This window comes from Battus philenor, unplaced genomic scaffold, assembly GCF_028537555.1.
Source record: "Battus philenor isolate CCGP_79_NKW_IND1 unplaced genomic scaffold, ilBatPhil1.0.hap1 SCAF_5, whole genome shotgun sequence".
Classification (NCBI taxonomy): Eukaryota; Metazoa; Arthropoda; class Insecta; order Lepidoptera; family Papilionidae; genus Battus; species Battus philenor.
The window spans coordinates 9,716,278-9,740,425 of record NW_027181715.1 but is presented as its reverse complement, the minus strand read 5'-3'; the positions used below and the strand labels follow the sequence as shown (position 1 = coordinate 9,740,425).

At 33.2% G+C, this 24,148-nt stretch overlaps 2 protein-coding genes across 3 annotated transcripts; both read right to left on the bottom strand.

Moving 5' to 3' along the window:
- Positions 1-249: 249 nt before the first annotated feature.
- On the bottom strand, positions 250-9,901 carry LOC137929728 (elongation factor 1-alpha 2). 2 transcript variants are annotated; one of them, XM_068772799.1, is made up of 11 exons: positions 9,839-9,901; positions 7,766-7,977; positions 6,823-6,972; positions 5,889-6,108; positions 5,239-5,384; positions 4,601-4,733; positions 4,143-4,258; positions 3,886-3,975; positions 3,227-3,347; positions 2,511-2,677; positions 250-1,390 (listed from the first exon to the last, which is right to left on the bottom strand). In XM_068772799.1, exons 2-11 carry the CDS (start codon positions 7,937-7,939, stop codon positions 1,319-1,321), a joined length of 1,389 nt encoding a protein of 462 aa, XP_068628900.1. In that variant the 5' UTR covers positions 7,940-7,977; positions 9,839-9,901; the 3' UTR covers positions 250-1,318. The 2 variants fall into 2 exon arrangements, with proteins under 2 accessions (XP_068628900.1, XP_068628901.1); XM_068772800.1 differs by lacking the exon at positions 9,839-9,901 and adding an exon at positions 8,814-8,868.
- Positions 9,902-11,995: 2,094 nt separating this feature from the next.
- Positions 11,996-24,000, bottom strand: LOC137929436 (GRIP and coiled-coil domain-containing protein 2-like). The gene is made up of 15 exons (XM_068772381.1): positions 23,865-24,000; positions 23,077-23,188; positions 22,411-22,854; positions 20,260-21,939; positions 20,088-20,184; positions 19,718-20,007; positions 19,456-19,646; positions 18,964-19,380; positions 18,763-18,890; positions 17,507-17,672; positions 16,081-16,314; positions 15,722-15,921; positions 14,635-14,788; positions 12,999-13,107; positions 11,996-12,750 (listed from the first exon to the last, which is right to left on the bottom strand). The coding sequence occupies exons 1-15, from the start codon at positions 23,880-23,882 to the stop codon at positions 12,689-12,691; spliced, it is 4,302 nt and encodes a 1,433-aa protein (XP_068628482.1). The 5' UTR covers positions 23,883-24,000; the 3' UTR covers positions 11,996-12,688.
- Between the last annotated feature and the right edge of the window lie 148 nt (positions 24,001-24,148).

The following is a 24,148-nucleotide window of genomic DNA, read 5'->3' as shown; positions in this document are numbered from 1 at the left end:
AGAAGTGTTCCGATTTTGTGTGCAATGCAAATACTTAAGCTTTGATTTTATGAAAAGTTTTAAGCTTACATATTCAGATTTGGGCTAATTTGTATAAATCATTGTTACGAATAACATGATTATTATCACATTTATCTTTTTATAGAAAAGTTATTAACGAACAATGTTTATTTTGAAGTGCTATAACTTTTACCCTGATTTCTAGGTAAAAGTAAAAGTAAAATAAAATAAAGGTTTACCAGTAGCTTCTTTATTGGTTTTATCAGGATTAAGGTCTTTACAAAATCATTGAAAAAATTACAAAGATACATTTAGCTTAAAATGAGTTTCAAGTTTCTCCATACCTATATGAAATATTTAATATAAAACCATCTAAGTATGGCCTATTTTCATTGAATGTTTAAACCTTTACACTTAAGACAAAATTCGAACGACAAATAAATTTAGTTTCACAAAGAAACATATTAGGAACAAAAATCACGTTGCCTACACTTTACAGTTCTCAAATTTCTATTAAAACGTTTTAAACGCCTTAAATCGTACTGCTAATTCAACTAAAGGGAGGCGGTTCTAAACCGTCCCCCCCTCATTTTATACACTCTGATGTTTTGCTTTACTCTTAAACCCCTACATATCCTCTACTGTAAGAAAATAACGCTCTTAAAGTATTGTTAAAATCTTTCAAATTAATTACAGAATCAAATCAAATGTATAAATAGTTAAAAAGGTGTTAAAAAGCTGGAACAACATTAACATTAACAATTTAATAATAAAATTAATTCGAAAAGAAAAGATCGAAGAGACAAATATCTGTGAACGTCTACACAACGCAACTAATGCACGGGCAGAATGTAGTGAAATGGTTTAAAGATCCAATAATCGCAGCGCTGCTTTTCCTTCTAAACTCTTTGCGATGGAAAAATAAAACGTAACGAGCTTTCAAGTGCGGGAACTCAAACTTGGCGAGTAACTTACGACTAAAATAATCACAAATACATAAACTTAACACATAAGCGTAACTAAAACGTACCAACTTTGGTACCTCGCTACGATAAATGCACGTAATAGGGGGGGAGGTGATGTCACCAGTGAAGAAGCTATGATTGAAGACATAGGGACACGACGACGGTGGGGGTTTGCTGATAACCGATGCGTCGGAGCAGTCGCCCGCCAAGCGCTTTGCACCCCGGGAAACACGAGGAGACATAGAGTACACGGGTGAGGTGTGGGGAAGAACCAGGACGAAGGGGGGAAGGGATGGCGCGGAGTTGCAGACGACGGCTACCGCTCGCGGTACAATGATTAATGTGCCCCATAGTTATTTCTTCTTCTGCGCCTTCTCGGCGGCCTTGGTGATTTTACCCGTAGTCACTTCCTTAAAAGTCACGCTCTGCAATCAAATAGACGGTAATAAAATAAATATCGACGTCAGCGGCATTAACTTACTAAATATTAAAATAAGCTTAATAATGATAACAATGATAACAAAACTACTTGCATACAATAAAATTATAATCATAAGTTGTGCCCTTGTACGTGTGTCCGTGAATAAACTATTAAATTCTTAACTAAATATAAATTTTCTTGTCTTACAGCGATTCAGTGTATCTATATTCCCTTCTTCTCAGTGGATAGATGCCCACTGCAAGGCATAGGCTTCATTTTAAGATTGCCATAATGAATGGTTTTGAACTGCCCGCATTCCCGACTTCCCGTGACCCTATGTCATCGGTCCACTCTCGTGGCTCGCGGTCGCCCCTCGAGAACTTTTCGGCCTAGATGGAAATCGGTTGAGAGCGATGTGCCCCGCCCACGCTAATTCAGACAAACAATACTCCGACCGATGTCGGTAATATTGCTTCTTCCGCCGATCTTCTCATTTCAGATTAAATCTCACAGATAAAATCAGAGCGTAGCTCTCTCCGTTGTTCACTGAGTGACCTTGAGCCTTGATGCTCTTCTATTCCAATTGTTGGCGACCACGTCCCGGATTCGTACATCATCACTGGCAACACACGTTGATCATAGATCTGCGGCTTCCGACATTGTGATATTTTGGACGAGGAGAAGTTTCGGAGCTTCCCGAACGCTGCCAATCCCAGTTGGATTCGGCAGTGATTTCTTTGTCGGCGAACTTATAGTTTTACTCCGATGTCATAGTGGTCGACATTATATTGCTTGCCTCTTACCAGGCTCGACTTTTAAACGAACATTAAGTACTTTTGCGTATTCTCTTCAACCTTTAGTTACCTTCCGATTAAAATAGGTAAACCGTGATCACTTAAGTAGGATTATAACTTAAATAAACACTTGTGGCATGAAATCGGAATTCTCTTGATCGGTGTTTTAATGCTCCACCCTCGTCTCGCTTCGCAATCCTTTTTCACAGTTTCACAGCAGGACTATAGTCAGTATCCGTAATGAATTCGGGTCGCACTGAGATCGGTCGGCTGTAGTCGACATGTAACTCTATGGTTGTCTACTCTCGGGTGAGTAGTACGCAGTAGTACCTTGATGACACCCACGGCGACGGTCTGGCGCATATCGCGCACAGCGAAGCGGCCCAGCGGTGGAAACTCCTGGAACGACTCCACGCACAGCGCTTTGGTCGGCACCAAGGTCACGATGGCCGCGTCCCCGGACTTGATCGACTTTGGTTCCACCTCCGTTGTTTTACCTGTGAGACACACATTTAGTGATTTTACAAGTCATCTAAGAAACACACGAATAAATAAAATATGACATGACTAATAGTTAAAGTTTATAGTTGGTAGCCTTATTTATTATTGGGGCATTTTGTTATGGTTTTTATTATGTTTATGCTTTTGAAATTCTTATCGGAATTGGAAAACCATTGATTTTATTAACATAAATAATTATTTATTATTCTACTTGAAATTTTTCTTGCAAACCTAAATTCAGATTTATAGAAATAAACACTGTAGTAACATACACACCAAAACTACTTATTTTAAAAATTATTTATAAATATTTTATTACACACTAGTTATCTACCCAGATTGATCCCTAAATCGCCCTCATGCAGGTGCAATTTCGTAAAATTCGTTCTTTTAAACAATAAGTTAGAATGTTAAAGAAAATTCCTGCCTCATGGTTTCAGAAAAATGTGTTAGAACATAGACGATTATCTTTTATATACATATGGATAGATAGCTTAAGTACTACAATTGGAGACAGATTACAGGAAAAAAAATATAGAGCTCACCAGTACGGCGGTCACACTTCTCCTTGATCTCGGCGAACTTACAGGCGATGTGCGCGGTGTGGCAGTCCAGCACCGGCGTGTACCCGTTGCTGATCTGCCCCGGGTGGTTCAGCACGATCACCTTTGTACCCGAAACACAAATTTTATATTTATGTAAGCTTAATATTTGTTCTGTTGAACAAATCATATCAACAATAAACAAAAGGAAACTGTCGTCGTTCGCCTAGAAGACGATCCAGAGGGATAGATCATAGTGACCCATGGGCTGAAGTCTCAGCCTCATAGAGAAAACAATTTTGTTTTGTTCAAAATTATCTTTATTTGTGATATAGTACACCCTTCAAAAACAACGCAAATATTTCGAAGTGACATTTCAACTCAGATGAAATTTTAACCGTTGTCTTTTGAAGCTCAGTACTGACCGAAAAAGAGGTGAATGCATTGAATTTAACGTCATCATCATCATATCCACCGGAAGCCGCCCACAACAAGGCATATGCCTCCCCAAAAATCGCGTTGATGACCTGTTTTGCGCCGCCTGCAAGCAATTTTCCGTGAACTGTACTATGTCGTCGATCCACCTAGTGGAGGCCAACCAAGCCGCGTCTTCATATCTGAAAATTAATAGCGATTCCAAATATGTTTGGTTCGATCCGTACCTGAGCGGTGAAGTCGGAAGCTCCCTTTGGCGGATAGTTCTTAGAGTCTCCAGCCACGTAACCGCGGCGCAACTCCTTCACCGATACGTTCTGAAACAAGATCGACTTTAATTCCCAGCTTCTTATCAATAATTAATCTGAGGTAAAATCTTATTAACAGGTTCTCAAGTGTACGTGTTATGTGCATATGGTTTTAAAGCATTTAATTATTATTTAAATAAATGGTACAACAATTGGACTACGAGCAAAAGCGGTACCTTCACGTTGAAGCCGACGTTGTCCCCGGGCATGGCTTCCTGCAGCGCCTCGTGATGCATTTCCACGGATTTTACCTCAGTTGTTATTGCCGCCGGAGCGAACACGACCACCATACCTAGAGAAAACCGAAAGTACAGCTCCCTCATTATAATATAAATCATATGATTACGAAACTAATTGGCAATAGGATTCACTTTGCGACTTGTTATAATAATAAAATTTTATATTATTAATAAAATACAATTGGCAGTAATTATCAAAAGATGTATCAAACTGTACATTCAAAATTACAAGTTAACTATCAATAGAGTTTTTATAAATGAACTCTGTAAAAATAGAAATAAAACTTGAACGTAAATAATTTCTTTTTCTAGTTCAGAAAATATTTGTATTTGTTTATTTATTGATATAATACTATTAGGATTAGGTCAAAAAGGTTAATGATCAAGTTACGTACCAGGCTTAAGAATGCCGGTCTCGACTCGGCCAACAGGCACTGTGCCGATGCCGCCAATCTTGTACACGTCCTGCAGCGGCAAGCGCAGCGGCTTCTCGGTCGGACGAGATGGAGGCTGGATCGCATCTAGCGCCTGTGGGCATTATGTGTCATGCATATACAATCGGGCCTGAGACTGCCTCACTGTTGTTGCCTGCCTCCAAAAACGTTCACGCTAACTTAAGATAACAACCACGTTGACGAAATAATGTCAAGCCAGCTAAGCCATAACGTGTTGTAACAATGCAATGGTATTTTTAACGGGCAACCTTTTTTTTGAACTGGCTTACACTGCATGGTGTTTGAGAATTCCGCGGTTGCGAGGGGGCAGCGTGAGAAGGGCGCTTAGTTTATAACCTTTTTTAAGGTAGCAAAGATCGGGAGCTCCCTGGGGAGCCTCACCGAAGCTGAAGCACCCGCGGAATCTACAAATGCTACTTGGGTAGCACTGTAACTCATATGAAAAGTAATTTATTTACTGCCGTAGTTTGCCTTGTTAAAAGGAACTAATACAGGTGAAAGCACTGTTAGCTTTTAAGTAATTCCCAATAGTATAAAACTTGCATATAAATTATAAATAATATCGTTATGTAACCAACCTCTATGAGGCACTTGCCCTCAACCTTGCCGTCCTTACGGTCGATAGTCCACCCCTTGAACCACGGCATCTTGTCCGATGGCTCAAGCATATTGTCGCCATGCCACCCAGATATTGGCACAAATGCAACAGTGGCCGGGTTGTATCCTAACAAAAATCTTAAATTAGTTTTATTTTAATGAACATTCTAATATTGCAAAAAAGTTATTTCTATTGATTTGCTGCCTTAAAAATGAATAACTTGAAAAAGACTTCGTTAATTAATAAATAAATAAACTCTGCACACTTAATTTTTTTACTTTTTTATTCAGTTAAGAGCAAATATCTTAAAAATCTACACAACCAGAATATACAAAGATTTATTTGTGTTTAAATTAGGGTTTATTTAATATTTTGTAACAATTGCTACAACTACCCAAGTTTACCCAAGAAATACTATTACATAATCATTTTACTTAGAAACTAAACCGGTTATTGATTTTTCTGAAATGTTCCCGTTTCTGCTAAAAATTAAAACTAAGGTTTTTGAGCGCATGAAACTGAATTGTATGCAAAGAACTAATCGCATGCTTCTGTTTTAACAGTGATTTCAAAGCGTTTATATGAAAACATTAACCATAGGGCAAAGAAAAACAATGATATGTCTCTCACCGATTTTCTTGATATAAGACGACACTTCCTTCTTAATCTCTTCGTAGCGTGCCTCGTGGTACGGCGGTTCCGTCGAGTCCATCTTGTTGACCCCCACAATCAACTGCTTCACACCAAGCGTAAAGGCAAGAAGGGCATGCTCGCGGGTTTGCCCATTCTTGCTGATGCCAGCTTCAAACTCACCAGTCCCCGCCGCCACAATGAGCACAGCACAATCAGCCTGTAGACAAACTTCTAGTATAACAAAACAATTAAAAAACTTAACCGTATTTGCAATTTAAATTGTAACAGGCATTATTTTATTTAAATAATTTTACGAGTGATTAAATAAGAGCTCCACTATATAAGAAATTATGTATTATATCCTTTGATTATATAAAATATATCAAAACAAGATTAGGTTCGACGGGTTTTATTAAACAATTTTATTTTAAGTAGCTTCTTTTAACTGCATTAACTGCCAACAACAGCAAACTAGCGATGATTACGTAAGAGAAAATTTTTCCAAGCATCGCCAAGACTTTTTCCTCAAAACAATCTTTACGCGGTACACTTTTAAGAAGTTTTATATTTTTAATACTAACTAACTACGTATTTCTTTAAACAATCTGGGTTCATGCGACACCGCACATTAAAAAGCAAATTTGCCTCGTAGCGTCAATATTGAAAATTAATGTTATAAAATCTGCTTTGATTATTGTACAATAACGTAACGTAAAAATTCTGTTATATCATTTTTTTCCACCTCATTATCATATTAAGTTTGTAGATAAAACTTAAGTGCCAATGAAATAATATCGAAAACGATTGGCATATTCATTGTTGGTCAAATTTATTATGCCAATAATTATTTTTATAAATTATATGGAGAATAAAAACAAACGCAATGATTACTACGTTTCATGTCTTCTTTCTTGCAGCAATTGTAACTTACTTGAGAGGTTCCCGTAATCATGTTTTTAATGAAATCCCTGTGTCCGGGAGCGTCGATGATGGTCACGTAGTACTTAGAAGTCTCGAACTTCCAGAGAGCGATGTCGATAGTGATACCACGTTCGCGCTCCGCTTTTAGCTTGTCCAACACCTGCGTCGACACAGTTCAATAAACACTTTTAGTAACGTTATATAGGTAACTGGAAGCCTAGAGTGGAGACCACGATCAGTCCAGGACGTACACCTGCAAGGTGGATCCTTGGAGGACACTGGATGCAGTTTGCTACCATTGGCCTGGTAGCGACCTGCATCTGGTGTTATTAGAAATTCTTGAGAAATTTGGAATGATAGATCTGTCGCACCAATCTCATAAACCAATTTAAACACAGACACATATTATATATCGTTTTTCTTGCATTTCGCAAAATTACAATAAGATTCATTACACTTTAACAAATGTGTTATTTATATTTTTTGTGAAATATATTAGACGACAACTATGTTTCTTTATATACCAATATATTCAACGTTTTTGTATAATGATAAATTTAATTTAATTGACGTAGCTTACACTACTGCCAAATAGTGGCATTTGCAGATTACTCGGGTTCGAGGGGGCAGCGGGCGCCTAGCCCATAACCTCTTTAGGTAGCAAAGCTCAAGGGCTTCCTAGGAAGCCTTTCTTCGGGCTACTATCTTCAATTTCACCGGATTGGGCGACCTCTAAGCTCATAGATCGTTTAGGCGAAATGACCAGGCCCAAAGGCCCCGAGAAAACCTTGGCTATCATGAGCTGGAACTCGTTGACAATACCCATTTAGCATTTCGACTCCAGGGCGCCCGAGAGAACCGAACCTTGATTCGATCGGTGGCATTTACCTGGTTGATATTCTTACCATTTTAGCAAATGAATGACAGACAGATATTGACTAGCAGATACGTACCCAAGCGTACTTGAAAGAGCCTTTTCCCATCTCCTGAGCCTCCTTTTCAAACTTCTCGATAGTACGCTTGTCTATGCCGCCGCACTTGTAGATGAGGTGGCCGGTAGTAGTCGACTTGCCAGAGTCGACGTGGCCAATCACAACGATGTTAATATGAGTCTTCTCCTTACCCATGTTAGCAGAAATGTAGAACAGTCGCAAGTTCAACAAACCTAAGGGACAAAAAAATTTGTGGTTTAATAAACGATGACCAAGATGCGAGTTTTTTTTTTAATTATTTTTCCTTTAACCCAAGTTTATTTCAATATTTTGTAGTCATATATCAAAAAAATCATTATTTTTTCCAATATATATATAATTAATAATTCTATAAACTATTTATTGACATAAATTTTCAGATTATATTTGAACACGTTCCGTACATATTTTTGATTTGAAATTGAAAGAGATACATCTTGCGAAAAATTAAACAAAGGCGTGGTCTTGTGCACTATAATCGATATAATATAGCTTAAGAACCATTGATCGATCTCTACGGCGCTAGTCTGTATAAAAATATACTTTATACTGTAACTACGATAGGTTTTTTTGGAAACATATGAAGGAGGCCTGATGATAATAAAACAGTTTTGTTATTATTAAATTACACATAAAATCTAAATCTCTTTAGTAAAATTTTATTTTAACAAAATTTAAAAGATTTGTGATAAAAATATGCTTTTATATCAAAACTTTCTTTAAATTTTAACAAAAAACATCCAAAAAGTAAATAACCGAGATATTTTTATAAAAAATAAATCGTGCGAAAAATTATTAACTTGTACATTTAATTAAACACTTCCTATACGAAAAAACAAAATATCCTATGTTGAATTCTACGATGCGCATAGTTCTATTTTTCTTGTTAATGAATCTCAATAAAATTTATTTTATTTCGATGACTTTGGTAATTGAATTCACTACAAATAGGGATGATTTTTAATTGTAATCGTTATTAATCATACCAGACGTGATAAGATAAATCAATAAAGCAGATAAAGTAACTCACCACTGATTGAACGCTAAATGCAATGCACTCTCAGTAGGTAATACGAACGACTGCCTATCTCAGCAAAATACTGGGACGAGCTAGCTTTGGTTGGAGCGTGCGCACAGGACGTCCGGAACGTCGATACAGCCAGCTTCCTCCCAAATATAGACGATTTGTCGTAATGGCTTCGGTTCAGTTAGCTTATGCGAAGATGCATAGGTTGATGCATCATTTAAGATTTCAAACGGACAACATACCAAACTGACTCTTATTTTACAAATAACGGATAATCTTGCAACGTAAAAGTAAATATATAATCACATAATATTTTAAATATCGTGTGATCGGTAATTGAACATTACCAACACTGAGGGTGCATTCAATCTAAACTTAGCAAATGTCTACGATTAAATATATGCAATTGTAAAGACGTTTCAGAATTAGAATATTCGCACTAAGAAGCATGGCACGTGCACTGACAATATGTGCTCGTCGGTATGAAATGCCACCATCTTGTACATGTCACAATGCTTTTTTTTCTTTAATAATATCTCTAAATAAATCTCTCCTAGTCATATAGGTGAAACTATTGTTAGTGTGATATTCCATAGCAATGACACGGTATAATTCCGCTGTAGATTAAAATTTAAAGATATGTGAAAAAACAGAAAACGCAATATGTGTTTAAAACAATAGTTTATATAAATGTAACTTGCATTACCATATGTCCAACAAAATACGGAATAATAAGAAACACATTTTCACGATGGTCAATATTTAACATAGTATAAAACAATAAATTAATATCAATTTAAAATCAAATTACCAATTATATTGTAATTAGTAATAAATATGAAGTTAAATCATCAAATTGCGTAATTAGAAAATTGCCGAAGTTGTCGGATGTGAGAAAATAATTATATTTTAAAAATATATGAAATGAAATGGTTTGAATAATTATTGAAACATTAATGAATTTAAATACTTACCTATCTCAATAAAAGATTAGCAATTAAAATATTTAATAAAGTGCAAGAGCTTACCTTAGCAGCCGCTGTCGCGAATTTTCCAACCAATTTTCAAGCATGCGCCGTCGTTCCTTTACCCGGGAACTGCAATCAATAAAACATTTCAGGTACTTTTTTATAATTTTTCTGTTCCTACTAAAGCTTTGAAAATATTTTTCAGTTCATAATTAAATTAACGTGGAAAAATTACTACAGAAGTATTGATTCTTGTAATAGTTTAATTTAAATATAAATTATTATAGGGAGATCCGGAAGTCGTTCATATATTTTTCACATTTCAGGTGTAATGGCTAGTGTTGATTACGATAAATATTTTATGATGAAATTTAATGGATATTCTTGATTAAAATTAATCAAACTAGAAAAACTTGTTGTTTAATTGATTTATGCCCAAAAACATTTTGACCGACAAATCATTATAAATTAAATTTAACTTTATAAATGTCAAAACTGTAAACCTACATTGATTTTTACTATTAATTATCACCTAATCAACTAAGAAAATGTTTAATTCTAGGAAATGTTAAAGTTAAAAAATTTCTACATTTTACATTTACATTTCTTAGATCTATACTGAATTAACTTTTCTTGTAAAGAACCTGTATCCCGAGAATGCCGTGTTGACTCAGGTCATCTTCAGATTTTTATCATTTTAAAGACTTATGCATTGACCATGACACTACCTATAAACTAGGCAAATTATCTGAAAGTGAAGTTCATATAATGTGCAGAAATATTTTAAGTAAGACGCTTTTGCATTTTATCCATATTCTTTGATTTTTTAATTTCTTAAATTTCCAAAAGTACTTTTATTAGATGCTATAAATTTAAATTTATATGTCGAAATTTGTTTATTAGATATAAAATCGCAAGAAGTAATGTTATCATTAAAAAAAATTGGACCAAATTTAAAGCAATTTTTTTTAGTGATCTTCTCGGTGTAATTTGGTATTCAAAAAGATCTTTTCGTTGTACGGGGGTGTAGGTATGGACAACCGTGACCTTATGTATCCTACATAGTGGAAAATTTAAAGTATATAATTACAAACAGCTATCTATTATACTACAAAAAAAATATTATGTTAACATTTTAAAGTAGTAATATTATTTTTATTACGAAACAAAAATGTTAAACATATTGTTTTATGCGTATTGTTTTATATTTACGTAAATTATATATGTGTATGTACACGTGTATACATGTATTAAAATGTAAAATTTAATACGTTACATTGTTTATATGTGAAGTATAAATAATAATTCTTTATACTATTAGTCATTTTATTTACTTATTTCACCTATCTACATTACTTTATCTAAACATCGCCTAAATACATGGCTTACTGATAAAGAATGCCTTCGGTATACATAGGTAGGGTCTTTTTGTTGTTAAATATTTTTTTCACGTTCCTATTTTAATTTTCTTTCTCTCCTTACATTTTTTACAATTTCTTTCATTCGTCATCTATGTTCGCCACAATATCTTACTCTCCTAGCTTACTTGTCTCCTTATACACACCAACTTCCTTCCTTCTCTTCCTCTCATAAAATACAACAGTAAATTATTTCTTTGTATCACAGTAGTTTTATCGATTGTATTTTTTTCCTCCTTTTTATCTATCTTATCTGTTCTATTTGTACCCTTTTTGTTATTTTTCATTAGTTTCTAGTTCTTTAATATAATATTTACCTTCTTAAGATTTTTTGAATTACTTCACTGCTGTGCTTTAAGAACCGATGGCGACTCATTGACCTCCAACCCCGCGTATGCTTTCACCCAAAGCAATCCTTTCCTTTCTCTCTCGCTTTCACAATATTCCCCTTCTCTCTCAATGCTAGGGGATGGAGAGTGTCAGGTCTTGCGACAGTTTGGAGGGCGAACCACGAGTCGCTCATCACAGCAATGGACTGAGCCAACCCATTAGCCACGTACCCATGGCATGTGTAAAAAAAGTGTATATCGTATAAATTATGAAAATAAAAGACTTTTATCGTATGGCTTTATTTATTGCTATACCATAAATCACATTTTTGATTACAACTTAAAATTACAATTTTAAATCATCTCAGAATATTTTATTCATTATTATTCAAATTCACTATATTTTAAATAAGCACATATTTATATTAACAAAATTATTAAAGCATTTATTCTAGCAAAAGCTTTTTAATCAATATAAATTCCCGTCCAGTTTATTCATAAATACTAAAATTTATCAATTAAATATGTGTTTACAAAGGCACAAATTAAAATATTTAAATAATTAATTTTAACTACTTTCTATAAAAACTTTTTAATATGGTCAAACAAACAATTGTAAAATAATTATACAGTATTAATTACATTATATAAATTATGACATGTTCAACAATTTATTAGCAAATGGTTTTTTACTTATTTTAGATTTCTTAGAGTTGAGACAAATACACCCTCAGACGTACTTTTTCTGTTCGGTAAGTAATTAAAATATCTAATAATCTATGCCATTTACAAATTTAAATTGAGGAAATTTTGTATCCTTTAACAACAATTATATAACGCCTTACAATACAATGCTAGAATATGAAAAGGAATTTAACCCTCCTACGTATTATAGTGCTACCGAGACCGCTTTACCGCGCCAGAGGTATGCGCGCGACGAAAAGGGGGATAGTATTGGCCGCTCCGTTCCGTCAATGGTCGTCGCCGCGGGGCTTATATTCTTCTTTTCTGCGCCCCCCACAACGCCGCGCTTTTTTAAGACGCGCTTAAATAGTTTCGGTATATAGCACTCTATCCCATAAAGTGTTAAAATAATTCCCCTAAACTTTAGTTTCTTTTTCTATTGTCTAAAAAAAACGCTTCAGAAGTAATAGGTTGACGATTTACTTGCCGCCGGGCCATGGTAAATAACTTCCCCAGCCTTTACTTGCATAAGGATCACTTCCTAAAAAAACGTTAGTTAATATTAGTTCAAATCTAGTCTGAGTGATAGGGTTGTTTTTAGTTTTGATGGATTTGACCCAAATAATTTCATGGAATATCCATGTTCAATGGGAGAAAGAAATATTATAGCATTAACAATATTCGCTTTAAGATTGTTAAAAAAAATTTCGACTTTGAAGATCTATTAAAAATAATAAATAGATTGCTTATACAATTTTTTTACTTACTAAACCTTTAATTAATATTTACCTTTTGCAATTGCTTGAATCTTTTGTGTTTCCTCTGGGGACAGAGTCAAAATCTTCTGAAGAACTGGTATCAATCGACTGCGTTCGTCTCCAGGCGGCAGGGTGAGGAACTAAGTAGCATAAACAGTGTTAAATTGTATATGACATCTATGAAGTACTTCATCATAATTATATATATTATATAATTTATAATATACAATTATAGTTATACAATTATAATATATTTATTATATAGTAAGGACAAGTGGTTAAAAAAGTATTCTCTACCTTGTATACCAGAATCATTTTCTAGCCCTCATTGGCAAGCTCAGTCGATCAATCAATCTCTACGATATCGAACTGGAATAAGGAGATTAGAAAGGAACTAAAGTAACTGACATGGTCCAGCGAATTAGGTCACATAACGCCCACAGCAGATGGTTGCTGGAGCCACTTGGTTAGAGTGGACACAACGGGCCGCCAAGTGCGGCGAAGGACGTCCGTCCACGTGGTCGTCAGACGACCTCGTTATGGCCTTAAAAAACGCTGATTGCCATCAGACTCTTACCGGGTCTATTGGAAAAATAAATACAATACGGCGTATGTCCAGCACTCTGAACGTCTTACGGCTAAAATAATGATATAAGATTCGCAGGTAATGTAATAAATATGAAAACTAGGCTAGTTAGTCATTAGAGTAACTGGAGATCTTTTCGTAGCGTGATGATTACATAAAATCAATGTTATATTAATACCATTAAAGCTAAACAGATTATCGTTAAAAAATAATGAATGAAATATAGCCGAAACCATTGGATCCCTTTGAACCTATGGTTCGCGAATCACCAGTCGTCCGCAGGGATTACAATTTGTTCCATGGACCATTTTCTTTATCAACAACTTATGTATGTGAACAAGTGTTCGGTTTTCGGATCAATGAATAGAGAGGAACACCATCAAGTTTTCTAGTAAAATAATATTTTTAATGAATGATAGAAGTTTTGTTCAAAATTAATTTCAGAGATAACTTAATTTTTTTTTCATGAACCATCTTGGTGCCTGCAAAAAAATAGAATCAAAGTATTTCTTTTATTATATATATATATATATATATATATATTTTATTATATATATATATATATATATATATATATATATATTTACATTCATGTTTCGCCTTATTTGTAAGAAATTAACTTTTTTATTAAAGAGTAATTTTTGTTACAGAATAAATATTAGATGTAAAAGCTTTAAAGGGGTAAATGCATTTAAAGTGAGCAAAGAGTTTCAGAACCTTTTACACTTGTTTCCCTGTATATCAACTGTATAAACTGTGAATATATATCTTCTGGTTTAACCTTCAGAGACAAACAATATTTAATTTCAATATGTAGTAAAGCAAATATTTTAAAAAGCTTTTTTTACTATATTATCATTATGTTATTTATTATTTATGAAGTCATTGATATTTGGGTAGGGTGCACCATAGCACAAATTCAGTTCTTTGTGTATTTTTGTTTTTTTTTTTACATTTTATGTAATTTGTTCATTTTTGTATGAAATAGTGCCATACTTTATTTTCGCCCGGGGCGCATAAAAGCCTAAAAACGGCCCTGGCTGGTCTATGATCCTGTTAAAATTGACAGATCAGTAAGCACCTTGAAGGTAACATTTTTCATGTACTCGGTGTTATGTGCGTGCGTAGTAGCGCCTCGAACCCGACGCAGTTCGCTTTTGAGCAGCTCGCTGAGCTGCCCCATACGCGCACACTCGCGCTCTGACTCCGCCAAAAGTACGGTCACGTGCTTCACTCTGCAAACGTACATAAATTTTGTGATCAGTATTAGACACGGACAGACCCTATGGTATAGACCTCAGTTCCAGATGTCTATATGTGTGTAAGTGTGTACTTGTGATTTGTGACAAAATGAAGAAAGAAATAATTTTAAATGATTGTGCTTATAAATAGATTGTATCTGCAGCTCGAACCTTAATATTTTATTGGTCGCTTTCTAACACGCGAGTACCGACCGATGCCAAAATAATCATCTTGTCGACAGACGATGAACTTTCATCAACAGCCGAAGTGCAACTGGACTATAACTTGTAGGCCGTGCGACTATGGGAATTTTCCGTGATATTATTCTCGTTGATGTATAAATAGCAATGTATCTTTGACAAGAAAACATTCGGTTATTATGTTAAATATGTCAGTATGTAAACAGTCAGTTTAATTTGGAAAGAGAACCTCTAAAAATGAGTACAGCTAACAATTTTGTATCAGGAGGGCTTAGGGACTTAATTGTCTTTAAAATTAATCCTTGTGCTATATTCAAAATCTAGAATGGTACATTGGTACAAATTCAAGACTTTTTCTAACCTCTCAGAAATAATAAAAGTATTTCACCATCCAGGCTGAATGCTTGATGCGTATTAAACATTTTGTGGATTTTTTATTATGGAACTAGTTTTCTTGCGTTTTTTTTTCTTACTCTTTGAACAGTGATGATATCATAATTCACATAAAGTATAAACCAATACAGGGCCAAAAAGGTAAATAATAGGCTTATACTCTTTCTATGAGAAAACTGTTACAGCAAAAATTATATACCTCTATATTTGTTTAAGTATTCGCCTTTTAAGTCCTCAGTAACCAGTACAGAAATGTAATTATATTTAATGTAACTTCTTGTTTATACTGTAATAAATAAAATATATCATGCAAAACTAAAATAAAATCTATACTTTTGCTGTTGCCCTTGTAATTTTCTTCTTAAATCGGCGATTTCTTGCTCCGACGTAAGGGCGAGTGAAGAGGTGTCTAGAGGGTCATCATCCGGAACCCCCTCCTCCAACAACCTCTCCAAAGGCATAGGGGAGCGTCTTCCACTCGCATTCGATAAATAAGGTTTAGAAAGAGGCGGCGAGGGAGCAGATTCTGAACCCTAAAGCAAAATATATAATTTAACATATTTTGTGCTCTTAAAAGTAAAGTGATAAAAACATGACTGAATCATAATATTTGGTGATACAAAATGTACTCTAAATCTTAACACAGACAGAAAAAAACTTGGGGATGCAGTAGTTTGCCTAAATTGTTATACCTCTCCTTCCTCTCTGGGTATCAAAGAAACGTTAAAGTCAATTTCTCCATCGCTGCTTTCGTCCTTAGGAATTACCGGCAACATAAACGATTTGTCTGAATTGTTGTCAATAAGGGATGACTTTATCTTCTCTTGAGCAGACGCCAGTTGTAATCGCAATGTATCCGTCTCCTTTTGCAGTTTTGCTTCCAATTCGTTTATCTGCGCCTTATAGCATTGCGTTAACGTGGACACCTGAGAATTATTGTGTTTATTACTGCACAACCGAAAGTGCACACGTAATTTTTAAATCATAAACTAATATTTAAACCTCGAATATAACACAACAACACGAGTTTTAAAACAAAGTAATGAATTAATTAAAATATCTTTGCTGCGCATTTTCTGAGATATATTTGTATATATATAAATACAAGTGCTGCCTGTGAATTATTAGAAAGTTGTTACTGTAGTGAAATTATTCTTAGTAATTTTACAGAAAGAGCCTGCGGGAGGAAATTTGACAAATCATTAGAGCATCACATAAATAGCTGGAGACCTCGATTTTAGAGGATGCATCGAACCTTACAAACTCTGTTAAAATAACCTTACGGATTAATAGTTGAATTCAGAAATAGTTGGGTAAGCCGTCGCATACATAAAAAAGATAAGGACCTCTTGTTCTACCCAAATCGAGGTCCAAGCTGTCATTAAAACAAGTGCCGTTAAAACTCCAACAGTGTGTGAAAACGTACGCATAGTTTAGTTTAACCACAGGCATCGATAAAAGACTCCGTGTAAGGTTTTAGTCGATAGAAGTCCAGTATAACCCTTTCGTAGTACCCAAGAGCATGGTATTTTATGGTATCCTATTAGATTTTCCTTACTATAAAAAATCGTATATCGTCGGCAGCGTGTGCCAACAATAGTGAAATTTATTTTAACCGGGCACAGTTAAATATTGAACGTCGAAACTTATTGTTAAAACTATATAATCCAAACATGTTTCATTTAAAAAAAGATGGACAACATCATGATGACTGAGACTGACTGACTCTTATTAAAATCATTATGACTGAGAAAAATACGCAACAAAAGATATTTAGCGGAATCATATTTCCTTACAAATTTAATTAACACACTTAAATAGCCTAAAGGCGAACAACATGTATTTTCCTAGATGTAAACCTTACAATATAAACATTATTTGATTTTTTTTAAAGCTCGCAAAAGGAGCTTTCTGAACGTTATCTTAGTTCTTATTGTAAAAGCCCATACATTGCTATAGAAAGATTTACTAACTCAAAGTAGAGAGTTTTAGCTACACCAATAAGAGAAAATTAGGAGTCGGACATAAAATTACCAGTCTGACCTGAATTTAGCGATAACTTTTTATCAATCACTGTAATAATCTGATAATATTTAAAACATTTTTGGCCTCGCGTACCTGCAGTTTGTGCTGCGACCTCTCAGACTCCAGCTGTTGGGCTAGGCGAGTGAGGTCTGTCTGCAAGCGCGTGGTGCGTTGATGAGCACGTGATGCTTCGTTAGTTGCCTCGGTAGCCCGCTTACGTGCTGCTTCCACTTCCAAACACTGTTCTGAATACTGTTCTCTGTCGATACAAGCTTTATTTTTAACTTTGTTCCCTATTTTTAGAGTTCCTACAGCACTCTTTCAACTGCAATTTTGTTAGTAAGTAAAAGGGACGGATCAGTGGCTGTCAACTATTGTAAATAAATATAAAGACGTGTTAACAAGCGGCTACTTTTTAAAGACACAAAAAATTTAACCTATTTGTACCATTTTTTTTAAATTTGTAATACTCGATCGAAGAAAAATGTCTTCTCAATCTTATTTACTGGTTTTCTTTTGTCGTCGTTTTTGAAAAAGTATGTCAATGCAACAGGTTAAATAGAAATCAATACAAAAAACGCTAAGACGGCATCGTATATGCAACACACGCATGTAGACGCATCTTTAGATGATGATGACAAAATGTGATAAGTTTTGGATGTTACGGTGTGGTAACTCTGTCTGCGGCACTTAGTATAGTTGACGCGTAGTACATAGCACATTTAGTAATGTTTTTATTTACCGTTTACTCTTATATAACTTTTCTTCTGTAGCTGTTATAATTGTAGTGTGTGTGGTGTGCCGGAGAATGTGCATCGAGTGTTTACGGAATGTGTCAACAATCGAATTAAGAGGGAATTACTGTCGAGGCAATTGAAATTTGGGCAAAGGCAATTGAATTTTAATCTGATCGATATTTTTTGTTGGAACCTAAATCAAAAATGCCTTAACGATTTTGCAAATTGGTGTCTTGCCTTCTGAATACTTATGATGGTTACAATAGAGTTGACATGTCCAAACAAAGAGAAAATCCTAAGATTGTAAAAAAAAAATGCTATGAATAATAAATTCAAATGTGACCTTTAGGAGGACCAAAATGTAATTATCTATTTTTCGAGAGCACGGATTATATAAGTTTCAGGTAAAATGTTCATGTCCTTTTGTTCAAAAGGCTTATTTTAATATTGCCTATGCATTATTCTTAAATAAATAGAGCTTTTTTTCATTGTTTACCAAAGTTCAAGTACACGATTTAAAAATAATGTTTTGTTTTGTTCTGGAATATTAGGAGAGCTGACAGCTAATTTTAGAAGTATTGTACAAATAAAAAATGTTATAATCCAACTTACTGCAAAGTGGCTAATTTAGTTATAACATTTTCTGTTTGAGCTTTAAGAACTGCCAATTCTTCTTTGAGCTGCTCTTCTTGACTGTGATCGACTGTCTGGTTCTGCCTCAACACTGCTTGAGCTCGTACCTTAATTAAAGACATTAAAATTTATTTACTCTGTTATAGCGGACATATTCAATAGATGAAACAATTAAGCTACCTTGTAACTCATGTACTCAGTTTTTAAATCAGCTAATTCAATATTTGTGAGCTGTAACTTTTCGTTAACATCAGCACATTTAAATTCCAATCTTTTCATCTTGTTATTTAAATCTGTTTTTTCTTCTCCTAATTTGAATATAATTTTTTCTTTCTCGCTAAGTAAAGCTGTTGTTTCCAAATTAGTCTCTTCAGTTTTTCTTTTCTCATCCTCAAGATCGTGCATTAGCTTAGATATGACGTCTTTTTTAGTATTAATAACATTATCCTTGTCTTTCCCTTCTTCAATTGCATGGTGTAACTCTTCTCTTAATAATCTGTTTTGAGTTTCTTCAGTTTTTATTTGTTCTTCTAATAGTTTAATTTGTGTCTTCATAGTTGTTATAGTCCCTTCTTGCGTATCAATAGTTGATTCCATCTAAAAAATATAAAATTTATTTTAAAAAATCTGGAAATTCGCCTACAAAAATTATAAATAACATGGGAGACAAACTTGAACAATCTTCTTTTTATTTTCTTCCATTTTCGTCGTAAGTTCTTTCATAGACCTTTCATAATCTTCCATTTCAAGGCTCAGAACATTCTTTTTTTTGACATCCCTGAGTGCTTTTTCCAACTGTTCCTTAGTAATTTTATGTGCTTCTTTTTCTGCAATTATCAGCTGACTTTTGGCGAGAAGGTCCGCTAAAATTCATTACAACTAGTATCAGAAAACATCTAAAATTTTAAGTACTGGCCTAAATAAAAATGTTTACCTTCCATAGTTTCTAATTTAGCAAGAGATTTTTCAGAATTTTCGAGAGCCTGGCTCAATGTTTCCAGTTTTTTCTTCATCTCTTCAACTTCAGAGGTATCAGCATGTGTTTTACTAAAACCATCTATATCATCACTATTATTTGATCTCGTGTTTTTATTATGTTCCTGTTCATTTTCATCCATTAACTTTTTGAGTCTACTATTTTCTTGCTCTACATTTTGCAATTGATTTGTAACATCATTGTATTTTCTTTTCAGTTTTAAAGCGAAAATTCTTAATTTCGTATACCTGTACAAAAAATAAAAGGAAAAACAATTATTTATATTTGAACACACATAAAATATATTTAAGAAAAAACCAATCTATACTTGTCTTCAAAGGTGTCATCTAAATCTTTCATTCTCGAATTCTCATCAGCCTTAGAGATAGTAGATGTCGACATGTCATCATTAGGTAGTTCAGATGCTGAAATCATATAGTGTACACATTATACAAGTCTTCAGATAAACATACACCCACATTAGTTTTTTTTTCACTTGCCTGGTGAACCCTGTTGTTTTAGTCTTTCTAAATCTTCTTTTAAATTAGCTATAATTGTTTCTTTCTCTGATATTATTTTCAAAGCGTTTTCTTTTTCCTCATTTATTTTTTTAAGATCTTCACAGTTTTGACTAGTATTTTCTGCAGCGGTTTTTAAATCACTTTCTAAAGATTCAATTTTGTTAAGTAATTCATCTCTTTCCTGTTTTACACCAGCTCTATCTTTTTCCAAGGATTCTATGAGTCTTTCCATTTCCAAAACAGCTTTTTGCAATTTAGATATAGCTTCTCCACGTTCTTTAAGAACTTGATTTATTTCCTTCATTTCACTCAACAATTCAGTATTTTCTGTTTTATAACTAACCAATTTAGATTTTGCACTCTCACATTCAGCAACTAAGTTATCAAACTCTTTTACTTTTGCGCGGGATTCTTTAACATCTGCTAAAAGTGATGCATTTTCTTGTTTATAAGCTGATAATTTAGTCTCTAGCTTAACAAGGTCTGCTTGCAATGAATCATTTAAATCTGATAAATGTTCACAGTCATCTTTTGGTTGTTCTAACGATAACTTCAGTGTTTCTACTTCTTCTTTTAATAAGCCATTTAAATCTAGCAGATCATCATAATCTTTTTTGATCTTGTCATTTTGCTCCTGCAAAGATATTATTTTAGTTCTTAGTTGTTTAATCTCTTTATCTTTTTCTACATTTTTTATTTCTTTCAATCTAGAATTCTCCTCTATTAATGTTTCGAGTTGAGTCTTCTTTGCTTCAAGTTCTTGTTTCAGAGTTTCGACCTCATGAACATAAGATTTATTCTGATTTTCTAAATCAGTCAAATTGTCTCTAGCGATTAATTTTTCCTTTACTAGTATTGCTTTTTCACTCTCTAGAGCCTTAATCTGTAAATTAAACATCTCAATCATCTCCTTGTTGTGTTCTTTCGATTCCAATAACTCATTGAGATGATTGTTCTTGATTTTATATTCATCAACAGTTTTAACAAGTTCAGAAGTTTTTAATGTAATGTCATCTAAATTTGTAGATAAATCTTGTACTTGTATATGCAAAACTTTATTCTCATTTCTTAAACTTGCCAGTTGAGAATCAATTTCTTGTTGTCTAGATAATGCTTCCTTATTTTCATTTTTAAGAATCAAATTAGACTTTGTTAGATCATTCAGTTGCTGCTCCAAATTTTGCACATTAGTCTTTAATAACTTATTTTCGTCATTAAGTTGTTCTAACAAATTACAATTGGTTTTTGCTTCTTTCAATTGATTATCTAATTCTTGAATTTTTTCTTTTAAAGTAGTATTTTCATTATTTAGCTCATTTATTTGCTTATCTAAAACATTAGAAGCTTTTATTATTTCATTTTGCCATTTTGGAACATTCTCTGAATATTCTTTAACCGTTTTAGATAAAATAAATCTAGAATTTTGTAGCTGATTAATGCAAGCAGCACATTTCAATATTTTATCTTTATAACTCCGTAACTTTATATTTGCTTTATCCTTTTTTATTTTTTCAGATTCATAAAGATTTGATAGTTCAACTACTTTTTGGTCTAGGATATTTACTTGTTTTTCATAAGTAGTTACTTTAGATTCAATGTCACACTGTAATTCTTTAATTTTTTCATTAAGCTCTATAATCTTTATTTCAGCAGCATCGTCTGTAAAAGAATGAAGTAGTTTATCATAATAAAATTATTTATTGTACATTTTTCCTTGGCAAAATAATTGTAACTTGTGGTAATAAATTAATTGTAAAGAACAGAATCAAGTTGTTTTAATTTATATTACTATTACTTTGTAATAACTTTTGTTAATATACATGTATTTTTTACATATTATTATTTATTTGAAAAGTAATTAACTGCAGTCAAATTCAAAATGTTTCACTATACTTTAAAATCATGTCTTTAGTGAATTTTTGTAAGCTTCACTGTCAAGAAAAACTAGGCAATCACCATAATTTTCTTTTTCTTTGAGCTATTAGGTATTTTTTTGTCACTTATGGTTAGTATATCCTGTTGACTCAAATAGTAGACAGTTTCTAAAGCAAGTGATGTTTCATTCTCTTTATTTACACAATAATTTCCAAATATTTTTATTTTTGGAAATTGTTGTTAATTTATATTTACCTGTTTGAAACTTTTGTTCTAAAATGTGGAGTTGTTTTCTTTGTTGCAGACCAATTGCATTAAATTCAGCAACCTTCACTTCCATATCAGATAACTGATTGATTAATTGTTCATTTTCTTCTACCAGTCGGTTGTTTTGCCTTTTAAGAGATATGACCTCATTATCTAAGTCTGACAATTTTGTGGTAAAATCAGCAATATTATTATTCTTTACAACAAAATCTGCTTTAAGCCTCTTGATTTCCTCCTCATAATTGTAACATTTTTCATTCAGAATTTTTAACTTAGCTTGTACTCCATCTATTTCAGTTATATAATTAAGTTTCTGTTCTGTTAGAGAATCTACAAGTTCTTGTAAGGTTTTATTATTTTGAAGGCACTCTGCTCTTTCACTTGCAAGTTTTTCTAATTGCTGTTTAAAAGCCAAAGTTTCCTTCTGCAAGTCTGTAAAAAAGGTTTAAGTTGTTAAAAAATGGGGCTAATGGAGATATGAATATTTTTGAGAAAGATTGATATTTTGTTTCAGATGAATTTGAAATTTTTATTGAAGAATCAACATTTCAGAATATGTCAGCTAGAATCATAGTTCAGTTGACTATTTTTGTATAACTCATATAGTTAAATTTATTTTTGTTATAACATTGATTTATTTTAAGATAAACATACCACACTTAGATTGTTTAGCTTTTTGGGCAATTACTAGTAATGCTTTACATTTTGTAATTAGTTCCTCCTTAGTCAAGTCATCAAAGGGACTTTTCTTAACACCTTCTTGGTTCTAAAAAAAAAGTAATATTACTTTAATAATTCAGTATAGAAATTATTTAAACAATTTTTATAAGTAAGCACAAGTGAAATTAAAAGTTAAAAAGGTCTATAACATTTGTTGGACAGTCAATATGGCACCCTTTCAACCACATTTTTACAAGCAAGTGAAAGGGGTGAGTGATTGCAGTGGCAACCAAAAATTCATCAATTTCTCACTTTCAATACATAAAATAAAAATAACATTTTTTATTCTGTTTTCGTGTTATGGCCTATGGCAATTATTTTTAGTTCTGTGTCCTCCACAACATGTTTAACAAAATTTTCCATTCCGCAACTTTCTTTTGACCATAAAACGACACCAGTTTTATTTTTCTACCACCCAAAGTGCATGCTTATGTCCTAATGTCTTTTCAATATGATAAGTTGCAAATCTCTACCACAAGATTTGCACACTTCTAACTTGTTGTGGGAAGAATGGTAAATCATAATTGCAACAGATCTCTAAACTTCAGCTTAAGAATCAAAACTAATTTAGATGCAATATTTTTAAGTGGACTTGTATTTGGTCTAAAATGTAAAATTTAGTATAGAAAAAAAGTAGCCTTATTTTTTTTCTTAAATAGGATAATAGCTAAAGTACAACAAAGTTCCCAATTTATTTTGTAATGTATTTGAAAACTTATTACCTTGCTTTCCGAATCCATACTTTAACTTTTCAATCTCAATTCATTTTTTTAAGAAAAGGTTTATAATCACAAATCACAGGCATAACATTTAGTTCTAAATAAATATGAAGCAATTACAAATGACTACACCATTTGTATTTGGATTGTCAAGTTGATAATAAATATCAAATATATTTGTAACGTCATAAATGTCAACTTTTTTGTTAGATACAGATAAAGTGATATTGTTCCATTGCTACTCCAATTGCATTACTGTTCTAGTTAGTAATAATACTCAATTTATG

Coding starts and splice junctions, on each gene's coding strand:
- LOC137929436 (XM_068772381.1), bottom strand. Junction 18,891..18,963: donor CTGAGTACATGAGTTACAAG/GTAGCTTAATTG, acceptor TCTTTAATTAAG/GTACGAGCTCAAGCAGTGTT. Junction 14,789..15,721: donor TTACAAGGGCAACAGCAAAA/GTATAGATTTTA, acceptor GTACGTTTGCAG/AGTGAAGCACGTGACCGTAC.
- LOC137929728 (XM_068772799.1), bottom strand. CDS start 7,939: ATGGGTAAGGAGAAGACTCATATTAACATCGTTGTGATTGGCCACGTC. Junction 5,385..5,888: donor GTCTTATATCAAGAAAATCG/GTGAGAGACATA, acceptor GATTTTTGTTAG/GATACAACCCGGCCACTGTT. Junction 3,976..4,142: donor ACGTCGGCTTCAACGTGAAG/GTACCGCTTTTG, acceptor ATCTTGTTTCAG/AACGTATCGGTGAAGGAGTT.